Genomic DNA, 14,039 nt, shown 5'->3' with positions numbered 1-14,039 from the left:
GGTGGGACCTCTAATCCCAGCATTTGGGAAACAGAGATACAGGGATCTCAATGAGTCCAAAGCCGCCCTAGCCTACATAGACAGCACTTGCCAAGGCTACAGTGAGACCTTGTCTCAAGAGGCCATGGGTGGGGGTAGCACTAACAGCCGTCTAGAGGTCTTGAAGTGAATATAGCTTATGTAGGAAAGTCAGTTTGTGGGGTGATGAAGGATTTTAGTCTTTCCCTAAACTTCCTTCACAGTTCTGTGCTATAACATCCCAGGCTTGGTTCTGTTTCTCCCTTGTGAGCTGCTACCTAATTGCCTGCAAATAAGGACTGGCTGTCAGTTTCCTAAGATACCCAATTATCGGGGGTTGGGGATTTAGCTCAGTGGTAGAGCGCTTGCCTAGCAAGCGCAAGGCCCTGGGTTCGGTCCCCAGTTCCGGAAAGAAAAAAAGAAAAAAGAAAAAAAAAAGATACCCAATTATCTGGATCAAGTTGGAACGGGAGTTGTGTGATGTTAAGCTGATCGAATTGTTAACTCCCTAATTCTTTGTAGTCTCTCTCTCTCCCAGTGGATTAAGTGAGAATATTCATGAGTAAGGTGAGGCGGACTGGAAAAGTCTCCTCGTCTGTAAAATGGGTATATGGGAGGGAGCCTGCTAACTTTCAGAATCATGGGTTATTTTCTACTTTCCAGATGTGTGCTACCTGTAGTATCTCATGAAAATCTCACAATAATCCAAAGGAATGGGTCCAATCTGCCCGCCACAGTCCTGAGTCCTGCATACATGGATTCAGCCAGCTATAGGTGGGAAATCCTTGTTAAAGCTGTCCCTCCATGCTGAGTAGACAGGCTTTCCTTGTACCCTGAACTGTATGCCCCACCCCCACCACAGCACTACCTTTTGCAGGGGTGGGGTTAGGGACACAATCACAGGCTGGCCAAGCTGGCCTCTGCCCAGCTGTCACTCCGCTGTAGCTCTGCAGTGGCCCAGCAGGTTGCATTCCCGCTGAGTAGGAATGCACCAGGACACTAGGCTTCCATGCCCCTCTCCTCCCCAACACTGTTTCCCTTAGCTCTTGTCCCTCTCCTACAAGCCGTGATGTTTAGTCTCTGACTGCCCTTTAGTCAGAAGGAAGTCACCCTGGAGCGCCAGAGAGCCCAGAAAGTCAGCTTCCAGGAGAGCCTTTTTGAATTATGACCCCTTTAGGACTTGGAGGGCCTAGGGCCTTCCCTAACCCCTCCCTCCAGTGTATCTTACCGATGAGGAAACTGGAATTGCCATTGCATTTTGGCTTCCATGGAGTCAGTCAGAACAGGGCTGCCTAGAATGAGTTAGATGTGTCCTCTGAGCCATACTCCACCCCACCTCACCGTCATCTTTGGGGTTAACTGTTCGGACTGGCACAAAGTCTCCACACATCTCTTGAGTTCAGGTGTTAGGTAGAGTGAAGGGAGAGGCAGGGTCAAGACTTCAGGTCTCCAGAGGAGGGACGTTCATTCACTAGGAAGCTGGAGGTAGGTTTTAGATTGCAGCCTTCCTCCTCTGGAAATTAACACATGACCTGCATTCCTACATCACTTGTTAACCTGTGGTCCTTGTGCACTGCCCATCTGTTTTTCTTGAATAGCTAGTTATGTCTGTAAAGCTCTGTCCAACCTAACCTACAGTGACACAGTGAGATCTGAAGGTCTGACTACGATGTCATAGACTGCTGAACCAATCAGAACTTACACACCCTGATTACTGCCCTCTTCTACATGAGCCCAAATTCTGAGGCTGACAAGTTCGTTTTCTCATCTGTAAAATACGGCTGATGGCACTTCCCACCGAAGTTGTCACATGTGAGATAAGTCCCTGGCCCACTGCTACACAACACCTGTTCAGCATCCCGTGGATGCGATTATTAAAAGGATGAACTATCACCACTCCTGCAGACTGGAACTCACCTCTATAAACCATGCACAGTGTTGCTTCAGAAACTGCACGTATCTTAAGGTTATAAAACTCATGTTTGTTACGTGCTCTACTGGCTGGTATCATGTGTCAACCTGACACCAGCTGATCACAGAGAAAGGAGCCTCAGTTGAGGAAATGCCTCCACGAGATCCAGCTGTAAGGCATTTTCTCAACTAGTGATCAAGGGAGGAGGGCCCAGCCCATTGTGGGTGGTGCCATCCCTGGGCTGGTGGTCTTGGATTTTATAAGAGAGCAAGCTGAGCAAGCCAGGGGAAGCAAGCCAGCAAGAAACATCCCTCCATAGTCTCTGCATCAGCTCCTGCTTCCTGTCCTGCTTGAGCTCCAGACCTGACTTCCTTCGGTGATGAACAGCAATGTAGAAGTGTAAGCTGAATAAACCCTTTCCTCCCCAACTTGCTTCTTGGTCATGATGTTTATGCAGGAATAGAAACCCTGACTAAGACACATGTGTATGGGGTCTATAGGTTGAGTGTGGATATGCACACATGCAGGGCCCAGCAGGATATACAATTTTTCCCCCTATCACTCTCTGCCTACTGTCTTGAAACAGGGTATCTCACTGGACTGGAAACCTGTCATTTCAGCCAGGCAGGACGGTCAGCTAGCTATGGAGATATGCCTGTCTCTCTGCCCTCTGGGGGAGGTTATATAATTTTTTAAATCAACTGTCCCTCATCTCAGTCATCGTATTACTGGGATAAAAAGAAATAAAAATAAATCACCTTGGTTTCTTTAGTGATTTTACAATTTCCAAAAATCAAATAAGCAGCAGAAGGACACAGGTTTCTCATTACAAAAATAAAAAGAAAAACAAAAAAACCTTATGCAGGAAAAGTTGGCACAGCCACTAAGAGAAACTGCTAAGAGACGTTCCTGTCTGGAACATCAGAATCCACAGCTTAAGGGGGTGGCAGCCACACTCAATTGTCTACACTGTTCATTGCAGTCATGTGCCTTCAGAGTTTGGGAAGGAAACCCACCAATCCAGCTGGACCCAGGCCCTGCAGCCAGTGGGGCCACAACCCTGGGTTACCCTGGACCTCACCCTAGCTCACCTAGCCTCTGCCCAGGGACCGTCAGTCTCAGATTCTCATTCTGCCAGCTCTGACTCCTGCTCTATAGGGCTGAGAGCCAAAAGGCAAGAAGGGCTCCCTGTGCAGGAAGCTAAACTTAGCTGTGATATGCAGCTATCTTGGACAAGCTCCAGAAACCAAAGAATTACAACAAAGGCTTCACGAAAAACGTATGGTACTGTCCATGTTCAGGAATCACAAGTGTGTGTCAGAGAGGGTTGGGGGGGAACACCAGGCATCACAGAGGGAGCTGCTGGTGGAGAGTGGGATATAAGATTTTGCTTGTTTTCTTGAGATAGGGATTCACTATAACCCCCGAGTCTGTCATGTGGCCTCAAACTCATGATCCCAATAGCTCAGTCTCCAACGTCTTAGGGCCAGCAGGTGCTGCCACTCATACTCTGGCATTTAGTATTTTACCTGGAGAAGTAACTGTGGGGCCCAGAGAAGAAGGAATCCTCATTATTTAGAGCCCTTGTGCACAGGTGACGCTCTTGGTCCCAACAATGACATAAGTACAAGCCAAAGTGTGGAAAATGGTGTATTTATGCACCCAGGAAGGACAGCTGCCAGCCCTCACAGAGGAGACCACTCAAAAGCAAGCTCTAGCCTCAGCAGAGCCTCTAGCACCGTTAGGATCCCCTCTCCATACAGAACACAAACAAGACCACAAACAGAAGCTCTTGCCACAACTGAGATCCAGTGGAAGCTGGGTGCCTGGTCATTTCTAGAGCGCAGACAGTGGCTTTTATTATAAAGCTAAGGCGGGGGTTTGGGGGATGCTGAGATCTTCTCTGGGCCCTGTGTCTTTGACTCGCTATGTTGAGAGCCAGCAGCAAGGGAGAGTTCATACAGGAAAATGGAGGAAGTCAGTAATGGGTTCTTGGGGACACACACACACACACACACACACACACACACACACAACACAGGTACGTGCGTGTGCATGTATCACAGGGCACAGTTGTGCATTTTTCTTGTGCTTGGTACCTCCTCTACCCGCCGTCCTCTCTGTCAGCAGCCTAGTACTTTGTACCTACGATTCCTTCTGTGGCTATGGACCCAGAAATCAAATGTTTCCCCACACAGAATCACTGGTTTGGCAACATGGCAAAGGTACCAGCTGTCACAAGGCATAGGACAGACAACGAGAAGAGTGGTTTGTTCCAATCAGATATCCTTGATTTTTTTTTTTCTTTTTAAAATAACAGGCTGGTGACAGTATGGTGGCTCACACGACATGGTTCCAAATCTGTCACTACCCTCCGTGAGGCCCCTCACCGGCCTCCAAATACCAAGGCTCCAGCAGGCAGAGGCCGTTCTTGCATCTGTGACCATGGCTGCTACCTGCCTTCATGGCAGGACCTCACTATCTCTCCACCAACAGGCTTCACATTTCCAGGGTTCCTCTCAGACTTGGGCCGGACCCCATCTGGAGGTCTGAGCAGCCCGAGGTGATGGGGCACAAGTGCCAGCAGAGTGTCCGATGGGCCCAAGTCTAGACATTGGACTTAGGGGCTGAGCTGAGGGGGATCTCCTTGAGCTCCGTCCGCATGCACAGGTACTCCCCGATGACGGCCATGAGTGCAATGCACACAGCTTGGACCAGCCACCAGGTCAGCGCCGAGGGGAAACGGGAGCTGTAGAGCCAGCAGCCCAGGAGGTGAAAGAAATGCACAGTGACAGTGAAATCCAGGCACTGCTTCCCGCGCCGGATGAAGTACAGCAAGCCCAGGGCACTGTGGGGAGAGGATAGCAGCGAGTTGTCACTGGGTTGTCCTGGCCTCCCATCAGGTTGTTGGGGAAGTGGGGACATCATGGTGGTCAGAAGCGAGCACGGTACATGAGAAGCAAGGGTCATCCTATCAGACGCCTAGAGAAGCCTACTGGGTAACATCAAGAGTGGATCTGACGGAGGGAGGCTGGGGTGGAGAGATTGATGATAAACAGCTACCCAGGAATGGTGCAGACTGCTGTGTACTGGGAAGTATACACAGTCTACATAATGCAGACAAAAGCGATTTGCCATCTACGCGAAGCTTAACACAGCCAGGTATAAATCTGTTTTCCCACTATTCAAGAAAAGCCAGAAATCTGAGCACTTCCCCATCGTCAGTGTAAAGTCATAACATAAAGGACAAGACACTGTTAGAAGTACTTCCTAGGGATTAACAGCACTTTACAGCTATGACGTAAGTGACTGATTGGATTCGCCCTACTTTACTGATGAGCAAACTGGAGATAAACTGCCAGAGTCACTCCACAGTGGTAAGGCAGTAGAAGGTTCAAAGCCAAGTGAGTCTGCTCTTAAGTCTCAGATCTTGGTCCCTATGCTAAACTGACCCTCAAACGGAGCAATGGCCATGAGTGACCTAGGATGCTGACAGATGAGTCCAGCCCCTGGAATGTACACAAGGAGAGGAGAAAGGTGACTCGAGCAACGGCACAAAGAAGAATGTAAGCCAACCTCCCAGCTTCTGGTCTAAGTTCCCTCACCTCACATATTCAAGCAGGCCATCAGGCGGCAGTGCATACACAGTGACAGTTGAGCTTTGCACTTAACTCCAAACAACAATGGGGACCATGACAGGGCCAGTCCACAGAAACAGGCTCTTGACCCATCTTACTACCCCCAAGAAGTGCCAGCCTGCCTCATGGTTAAGTTTAGGAGGTTAGACCCCAAAAGATGAAGAGTAGAGCTGGTGATACTCACCAGGTGAGGGCGTTGAGGACGAAGGACATCATTGAGAGCCGGCCTGGAGGGGTGGAGAAGCCCAGGATCTGAAGGGGAATCACAAGGGGAAACAGGCTAGAGGCCCGGCTTCGCACAGCCAGGACCCTAGCAACAGCCTATGACACAAGCATTCTTCTCAGAGTACAGGAGACAATATGGTCTCTTCCCACGCACCCGTTATGGGATTTCGTTTGAAGCTCAAGGTATATGGGGGGATACTATTATTCTTTTACAAACGATACAAGAGTTTAGGGAAGTTGCCTGAGGCAATACCGTGTCTAGAGCGCAAGAATCAAGTCTAGAAAGCATGCTTAGCAAACTATGGCTCCACGGGTCAGGCACCCGCTTTAGGAAATACAGCTTTATTGAAACATAGCTCACAGATATTTTCTGATACATTGCTCAGGAGCGCATTTGCACTGTAAGGGCAGAGTTGAATAACCATGACCAAAAAACCTCTACGACCTCATCCTTCCAAAAGCTGTTGGCTGGACCTCGAGGTGGAACTCAGGCTGTGTACATCAGACCAGTCCTCAACAAAGCCTGATTCCCATATGCCCTTACAATAAGGATGGAGCCTCCTACAACGTGCCACTACTCGGCATCCAGTAAGTTTGCAATACTTACTGCTGACAGAGTCTACTAAACACTAAATATCTGTGCCATACTATAGCTTGCAAAGGCCTTTAACATCAATGATCTCACAATGCTACTACTGTCTCTTTGCACAGAATTAGTCACCCAGAGGCTAGTGCACACAATAGTGGCAAAAGCAAGGCCAGGTGACCTGGACCAAGAATTTTGCTTCTCATCAACCACCACTGCCTCTCCTTTCTCACAACCTCTTAGATTTCCACCATATTTTACAAAGTATTTTCTTACTCCTCAACCCCCTCTGCGCCTTTTAACGTTTTACTATAGGTGACGCGACAGGATTATCCTGCTCACCTTCCAGAGGAGAAACGAGATTGGAAAGGTAAAACAACTCAAGTTCCCTCAGCTAGATTGACCCCTAAGCACAGGTGGGCTCTTCGAATGACAGTTTACTACCCAATACCAACAGTATGACATTGGAAACGGGAGAGGAATCATTTGCCCGAGTCACACAGCAGAGTGGAATTTAAATAGAGACCAAATCTAAACAGTTCCCACTCCATCACTACTGATGCCCAGTTATCGATTCCTCTTTCCACTGTGGCTCCTGACGATCCGAGCTGAGAGAAGGTTAAGTCATTTTTCTAGAGGGTCTCAAGAAAGAGACTTATCTATCATGCTTGCCTGGGACACAAGTCTGTTGACTGTATTATCTGTCATGTGTGTTCAACCTCAAGTCACAAGCTGCAGAGCTAGGAGAGCTACGAGGCTGAGTGCGGCCGCAGCCAACACAAAACTGTAAAGTTATTTAAAATCCTATGAGAGTTTGTTTGTTATCTCGAATGCGCAGTTTCTGAGCGTGAACTTTGTAGATCAGTACTTAGTTTCCCAATATCTATCTGCCTCCCTGTCCTCAGTCTTACAGATGAGCAAGGGGGGTCGGGGAGGGCACACTGAAATCCCTTCTTTTTGTAAAATGTCCACAAAATAAGAAAGTGGCACAGCCGGATCTAGAGCTCCGGGATACCCGACCACGAAAACCTACTCTATCCTGCAAAGCCTACCTCGGCGTCGAACATCTGGTCCAGGGACGGGCTGCTGCGCACCAGCGCGTCCACTAGCGCCAGCCACAGGCCCAGAGAGCCATAGTAGACTGTCTGCATGAGCACGATCTGCGACAGAATCAGCAAAGGGTCCCACACGTAGCTGCGGAACTGGCCCGCCATGCCGGCCCGCGGGGCTCGGCAGCCGCCCGCGCCTGTCAGTGCCGCCACGCCATCGTTCCGCGGCCGCTGGACTACCTGCGGGAAGACACACGGAGCTTCAGCCGGCCGGCCGTCGCCTTGACAACGCCGCGGGAGGGAGGAGGGTCTGAGACCCAGGAGCGAGCCCATTCCTGGGTGGGAGAGGCGGGGCGGGCCGACCCACCCGTTCCGGCCGCCGGGCTCCTCCCGGGTTCACTCACCCGCGACCCGCTCGGGGATCGAAGCGTCCGAGCGCGGCCGGGCCTAGGCGGTGGACTTCTGAAACTGCGCTGACAGACAGGACCATGGAGCGGAGGACCCACCGGCCTAGAGAGGCTGAATAGCTGCGGCACACGGCTATCAGCGAAGGAAGCGCTTCCGGGGACGGCTACCGAGGGGCATTGCGCAGACGCAGTGGATGCACCCCGCACGCCATCCAAGTGGGCCCATGAAAATAGCCCGGAAATAAACTATGCACATGCGCAGGAGGAAGGATGAAGGCAAACGGAAGTAAGGCACAAAACCGTGGATCTTGCGCGCCCTCTACAGGTGGGCTTTTAAACTAGCAGGTCCATTCCTAGGAGGAAAAAAGGTGGAAGGTCTAGAATATATGATGATGATGATTGATTGATTGATTGATGATGATGATGATGATGATGATGATGATGTGATATAGTAATAATACAATAATAATATACAAAAATAAAAAAACGTTCACTATTTGAGGGATGGTGAGATGACTCAGTGGGTTAGAGGCCCTGATAACCTGCGTTTAATATCTTGAACTGATTGCCTCCTGTAAGCGCTGTCATCTGATTATCACACTCACACAAATACAATATAACAAGGGGCTGGAGAGATGGCTCAGCGGTTAAGAGCACCATGGACTGCTCTTCCATAGGTCCTGAGTTCAATTCTCAGCAACCACATGGTGGCTCACAACCATCTGTAATGGGATCAAATGCCCTCTTCCGGTGTGTCTGAAGACAGCTACGGTGTACTCATACATAAAATAAATAAATTAAAAAATACAATATAACAAATTAAATTTAACCAAAAGGAACTTTTTCTTTTTGAGACAGAGTCTCACTATGTAGCCCTGAATGGTCTGGAACTTGCTATATTCTAGGCCCACATGGAACTCACAAGGACTTAACTGTCTTTCCCTCCTAAGGGAAACATTTACTATTTAAACATTGACTATTTTCATTTTAGATTCTCGGTCTTTTCTTTCCTTAGTAAAGACTTTTCAGGCTCTCTTCTATATATTTTTCTTTTGGTCACTGCTCCCATCATACATGTCTTTAAACCAAAGGCCGGAAAAGAGAGGCAACATACTGTCTTAAAGACATAAAGTTTGCCAGATGGTGGTGGTGCACACCTTTAATTCCAGCATTCAGGAGGCAGAGGCAGGTGGATCCCTGTGAGTTTGCAGCCAGCCTGGTCTACAGCACGAATTCCAGGACAGGCAAGGCTTCACAGAGAAAACCTGCCTTGAAAAAAAAAACCTTCAAAACCCTAAAATAAACAATTAAATAAAGTTAGTGGTAAAATGGGCTTTTTTGTTTTTTGTCTTCTTGAGACAGGGTTTCTTTCTTTGTGTAATTACCCAGGGTGTCCTAGAACTTGCTTTGTAGACCAGAATGGCCTTGAACTCACAAGATATCCGTGTGCCTCTGTCTCCCAAGTGCTGAAATTAAGGGTGTGTGCCTTACTGAAGCAAAGCAGATGTTATAATCCAAGTGTTTCCAGGGAGTACAATGTTGGGTTTGTGTCTGTTGGAGGCTGGGAAGGTTTGAGCACATGAGACACTGCCCTGCACTCAGATAGGACTGCATTTGATGTGGATGTTGAGATGGCCCTGCCAATGGAAAGAAAACAGATTCTGAAATCACAACTGGGATCACACCATGACCTTGCCTGCCTCCACATTCATTTTCGACCTCTGCCTTCTCTGAGACTGAGTAGTGGACAGTCGGCAAATATTTGCCCAATGAATCAAGAACAGAGAAAGGGCAAAGGCAAATCCATGACTCACTTGATTTCTGTTCCCAGAGACCCAAGTTCCCCAACTCCACAGAAGAGCACAGGAAGAGTGTGGGCTCTCCCAGCTGACGCTACCGCTCGCTAGCAGTGTGACTGGGGAGCAACTCCCCTCTTGAAACCTCAGCTTCCCTGTTTATGAAATGAGGAGTTGGAGCAGATGAACATTTTCCAACATCTCATTGACACTGCTCTAAGGATTTCCCCATTTAAACAGCTTACGGAAGGCCTCACACATCTGCTAGTCATAGTTTCCGAAGAGTGAGTGATGGCCATGTGACCACTTTGAATTGAACTAGAACTCTGGACAAAAGTAAAGAAACAAGCCTCTTGTCCGGGTATGCGACTTCTCCTATCAGTTGGAAACTATAAACAATTCACTTGGACTCTAGTCTGAAGATTGCCGAGCCACTTCTGGGTTCCATCGCCTTTGAGGCACCTCAGTTCAGTTCAGCACAAGTGTTCAGACTCCTCCGATCCACTGACTTGCAGGATCCAGTGTCTATGAGGCTGTCAGGTACACACATGAGTGATGTGAGTCTCAAAGCCCAGTGGAAAGAAACTGAAGTGACAGCGTATAGCTTTAATCTTAGCACTTGGGAGGCAGAGGCAGAGGCAGAGGCAGCGGCAGCGGCAGCGGCAGCGGCAGAGGCAGAGGCAGAGAGAGAGGCAGAGAGGCAGAGAGGCAGAGAGGCAGAGAGGCAGAGAGGCAGAGAGGCAGAGAGGCAGAGAGGCAGAGAGGCAGAGAGGCAGAGAGGCAGAGGCAGAGGCAGGGAGAGTGGCAGGGGCAGAGGCAGAGGCAGGAGGATCTCTGAGTTTGTGGCCAGCCTGGTATAGTGAACAAGTTCCAGGACAGAGAAGCCCTGACTCAAAAAGCAAGACAAAGAAAGAAAGAAAGAAAGAAAGAAAGAAAGAAAGAAAGAAAGAAAGAAAGAAAGAAAGAAAGAAAGAGAGAGAGAGAGAAAGAAAGCAGGCAAGCAAGCTAACTTAGGCTGGGTTTAAACAAAGGCAAAGCACCAAATTCCTTTCCACATGACAGGAGAAAGAAGGAGGGAGAGGTTAGCACTGTAGGAAAAGAAAAAGGAGCCATAAATTCCTCCACTCAGCCTTGAAGGATGGATCAGGGAACAGAGGTGGGGGAGGTCTAGAGAAAGCACAGCATGGAGGACTGTCTTAGTTCCCTCAGGCAGGTCAGGCTGGACTTGATCCACCACAGCTGGGCTCCGTCCACGCCATCTTGTCCCCCAAGGGAAAAGTGCTCCCTCTCATCCTGAAATAGGATTCACAGGTAGCTTTTGCGACTGTAAACAGATCGTGTCTGATGTCATTCCTGCAGCTTAGAGCCTGCCTCTGGGAAAGCCCCAGTGGCTGGCTACATCCTTTCCTGCCCTACTGTTTCCCTTTCCCTTTGGAGGTTCAGCTTTTAGATTCCTACCTTGCTGATTCTGGGAAATGGCCACCTATGTCATCGTAACCTGGCCCTGTCAAGGAAGCTAAGGGCTAAAGGGCTATGATGGTTCTCTCAGACAGCCTCCTTAGCCTATTTTTGAAATTTGATCAAAGCGTCCAGGATATGCCATTGACTTGCCATTTAACCTTGGGCAAGTCCCTTGGTGGGCCCTAATATTCTGAACCGTAAAGGAAAAGCCAGGCACTGTTTCCAACTTCCAGATGCAATGCCCAGTGACGTCTGAGCCCGCTTGAGAAACAGGGCATATTTAGATCCCTCTACAAAAGCTGAGTGTGGAGATCAGTCTCTTGGGACTGAAAGAGAGCTAGCTCAGCAGACCAAGGCACTTGTTGACAAGCCAAAAAACCTGAGTTCACTTCCTGGGACACATGTAGTGAGAGAAGGGAACTGCCCGACTTCCACAAGCGTGTGGTGTGTGTGTGTGTGTGTGTGTGTGTGTGTGTGTGTGTGTCCAGTGCTAAAGATCAAACCCAGGGCCTCATACATGTTATATGAACACTATGCTACTGATCTATACTTCAGTCAAAAATATTTACATTTAGGGGTTGGAGATTTAGCTCAGTGGTAGAGCGCTTGCCTAGCAAGCACAAGGCCCTGGGTTCGGTCCCCAGCTCCAAAAGAAAAAAAATTTACATTTAAAGCTAATCCCAAACTGGGCATAGTGATACATGCCTTATACTCTGGACCCTAGATAGGATCGCAAGCTACAGAAAGCTTGGAGACATAGAGATACCTTGTCTCAACGACAACAACAACAACAACTTTAAAAGAGTGAATCAGAGCTACACATATGGCCACCCCAGAGGATGCTCTCTAATTGACCCCAAACCAGCTCCACCATCCAACAGAGAACTTCTCTGCGACCTTCATGTGTCCACGGCTCTCACCGAACTTTAGGGTTTTTTTCCATTTGTAATATGAGGGAGTTGGATTAGAATAGCTGGTCCCTGAGGGCCCTCCCCACACTGCCAAGTCTGTGGTTACAAACTTATGAATGAAATTCAAACTTTGGGTCAGAGGCAGAGGTGGCAAACAGCCACCAGCTGGGACAAACTGTCCTCTGATCGTCTGGTCATTTGTTCATTTACATCATCCCCACACGGGGACCTAACTACAAGCGTGTAAGGACAACTAGTACTAGGGTCACCTTCTGATCCACTCTGGGAAGTCACTCAGGTCCCATGAGACTAGAGTTGAATCCTGGCTCCACTTACTGCTTTGTTCTCTAACCTTGGAGAGGCTACTTCACCCCCACACCTCGACCCTGCCCCATCTCATTGTTTTTCTCTTCCATAACAGGGGTCACAGTAGCACCCCTCCTGTGGGCTGCACTGAGGATCTAGTGTGTGCCTGGCCCAGTAAACAGTCCGTGTTGTGTAAATGTTGGCAGTATTAATTACTGCTGTTATTTCTTCCTTTGGAATGTGGGAGTGGAAATACCTAAGCTCTCAGAATTGAGACAAGGATCTTACTATAATAAGTATCAGACAGAACTAACCTGGAGCCCAGGACATAGTAGAAGCTTAATAAACATGGTTCCTTCTCTGTCTGTTCATCTTTTAGTACTGGGGACTGGGCCTAGGGCCTTGCACATGGCTGGAGAATCCTCCACCATGGGCAAGTTTCCTTCGCCCCATTTTCGCCTTTTATTTTAAGGCCAAGTCTCACTATGTTTCCCAGGCTGACTCTGCACTCTTTCTGTACTCCTGGCAGGCTTTGAACTTGTGATCCTCCTGCATCAGCCTCTGGCATAGCTCAGGTGAGAGGCTTATAGCACTGGGGCCAGCGAGTGAGTGGCTTCTCTCTCCAATCTCACACCCACACTTCAGCTCCCCTCCTCTCTCCGTGGAGCTCTGCTCACGTTTCCTTTTGGGGAATAGTTTGTGGAAGTTCTCTGAAGACACGTCCTGGATGTGTTACGCAACACTGCGCTCACACTTTTTTGGAAACTCCGTGTGGGAGGTTGGCATGGGTTCCTGTTCTCCACCTCACTGACTATCTTGGACTCTGGCCAGTGAGTTCCTTTCTTAGAATGGAAACGAGAGAAAGAGAGAGAGAGAGAGAGAGAGAGAGAGAGAGAGAGAGAGAGAGAGAGAGAGAGAGAAAGAGATAGCTAATTGGCTGCCTGTTTTCTCCTCCAAACTGAGAGCACTTCGTTACCCTGACTACATTAAGGGTTATGTGTGTGCACATGTGTTTGAGAAGGAACATTTGCTGGGCACCTACTGTATGCCAGAGGCTTCTCTTATCTCCTTTAGCCCTTACTTGATTTCTAAAACAAGCCTCCGAGTAGCACACACTATTGGTATTCTCACATAGCAAATAAGGAACCCGAGGTTAAGAGAAGAGGCTACTTACCCAAAGCCACACCTCCAGAAAGGGGCAGCAGCTGCACTCCAATCCAAGTCAGCTCGACTATACCAAGTCACAGGGCGCACTGGATATTGCAGTTTACAAAAAACCCTCTCACCTCCATAACCTCATCTATGTTCCCCCAGTAAGGTGAGCCTAAATACTGCCTCCATTTCCCAGAGGACTGGGGCTCAGCCTGCGTGAGGTAGGTCTCCTCCGCAGACAGAATCGAAATTAGGAACCACAATGGCTAGAGGTGTCTCTCCGAGGTAAAGCCCTCCATTAGCACGCACAAGGCTCTGGATTCCATCACCAGTGCTGCAAACCAGGCAGAACAATGGTAACACAATTAAGAAGTGCGGTGATGGGGTTGGGGATTTAGCTCAGTGGTAGAGCTCTTGCCTAGCAAGCGCAAGGCTCTGGGTTCGGTCCCCAGCTCCGGAAAAAAAAGAAAAAAGAAAAAAAAAAAAAAAGAAGTGCGTTGAGACTGTGCCTGCCTGCAGCCTGCAAATTTCCAGTTCTTCTCTGGACCGCAGAGGGGCACTGGGAGAGGGCTCTGTCT

General features: G+C 48.8%; 1 protein-coding gene across 1 annotated transcript; it reads right to left on the bottom strand.

Moving 5' to 3' along the window:
• Positions 1–3,567: 3,567 nt before the first annotated feature.
• Positions 3,568–7,970, bottom strand: Sys1 (Sys1 golgi trafficking protein). The gene is given in 4 exon segments (NM_001399565.1): positions 3,568–4,778; positions 5,753–5,820; positions 7,432–7,668; positions 7,833–7,970. Coding segments are annotated over 3 exon segments (471 nt in total). The 5' UTR covers positions 7,594–7,668; positions 7,833–7,970; the 3' UTR covers positions 3,568–4,537.
• Positions 7,971–14,039: the final 6,069 nt, after the last annotated feature.

Source organism: Rattus norvegicus, chromosome 3 (assembly GCF_021556685.1).
Source record: "Rattus norvegicus strain SHRSP/BbbUtx chromosome 3, alternate assembly SHRSP_T2T, whole genome shotgun sequence".
Lineage (NCBI taxonomy): Eukaryota > Metazoa > Chordata > Mammalia > Rodentia > Muridae > Rattus > Rattus norvegicus.
Note: the sequence above shows the minus strand (reverse complement) of the source record. Positions and strands in the feature narration are given on the sequence as shown.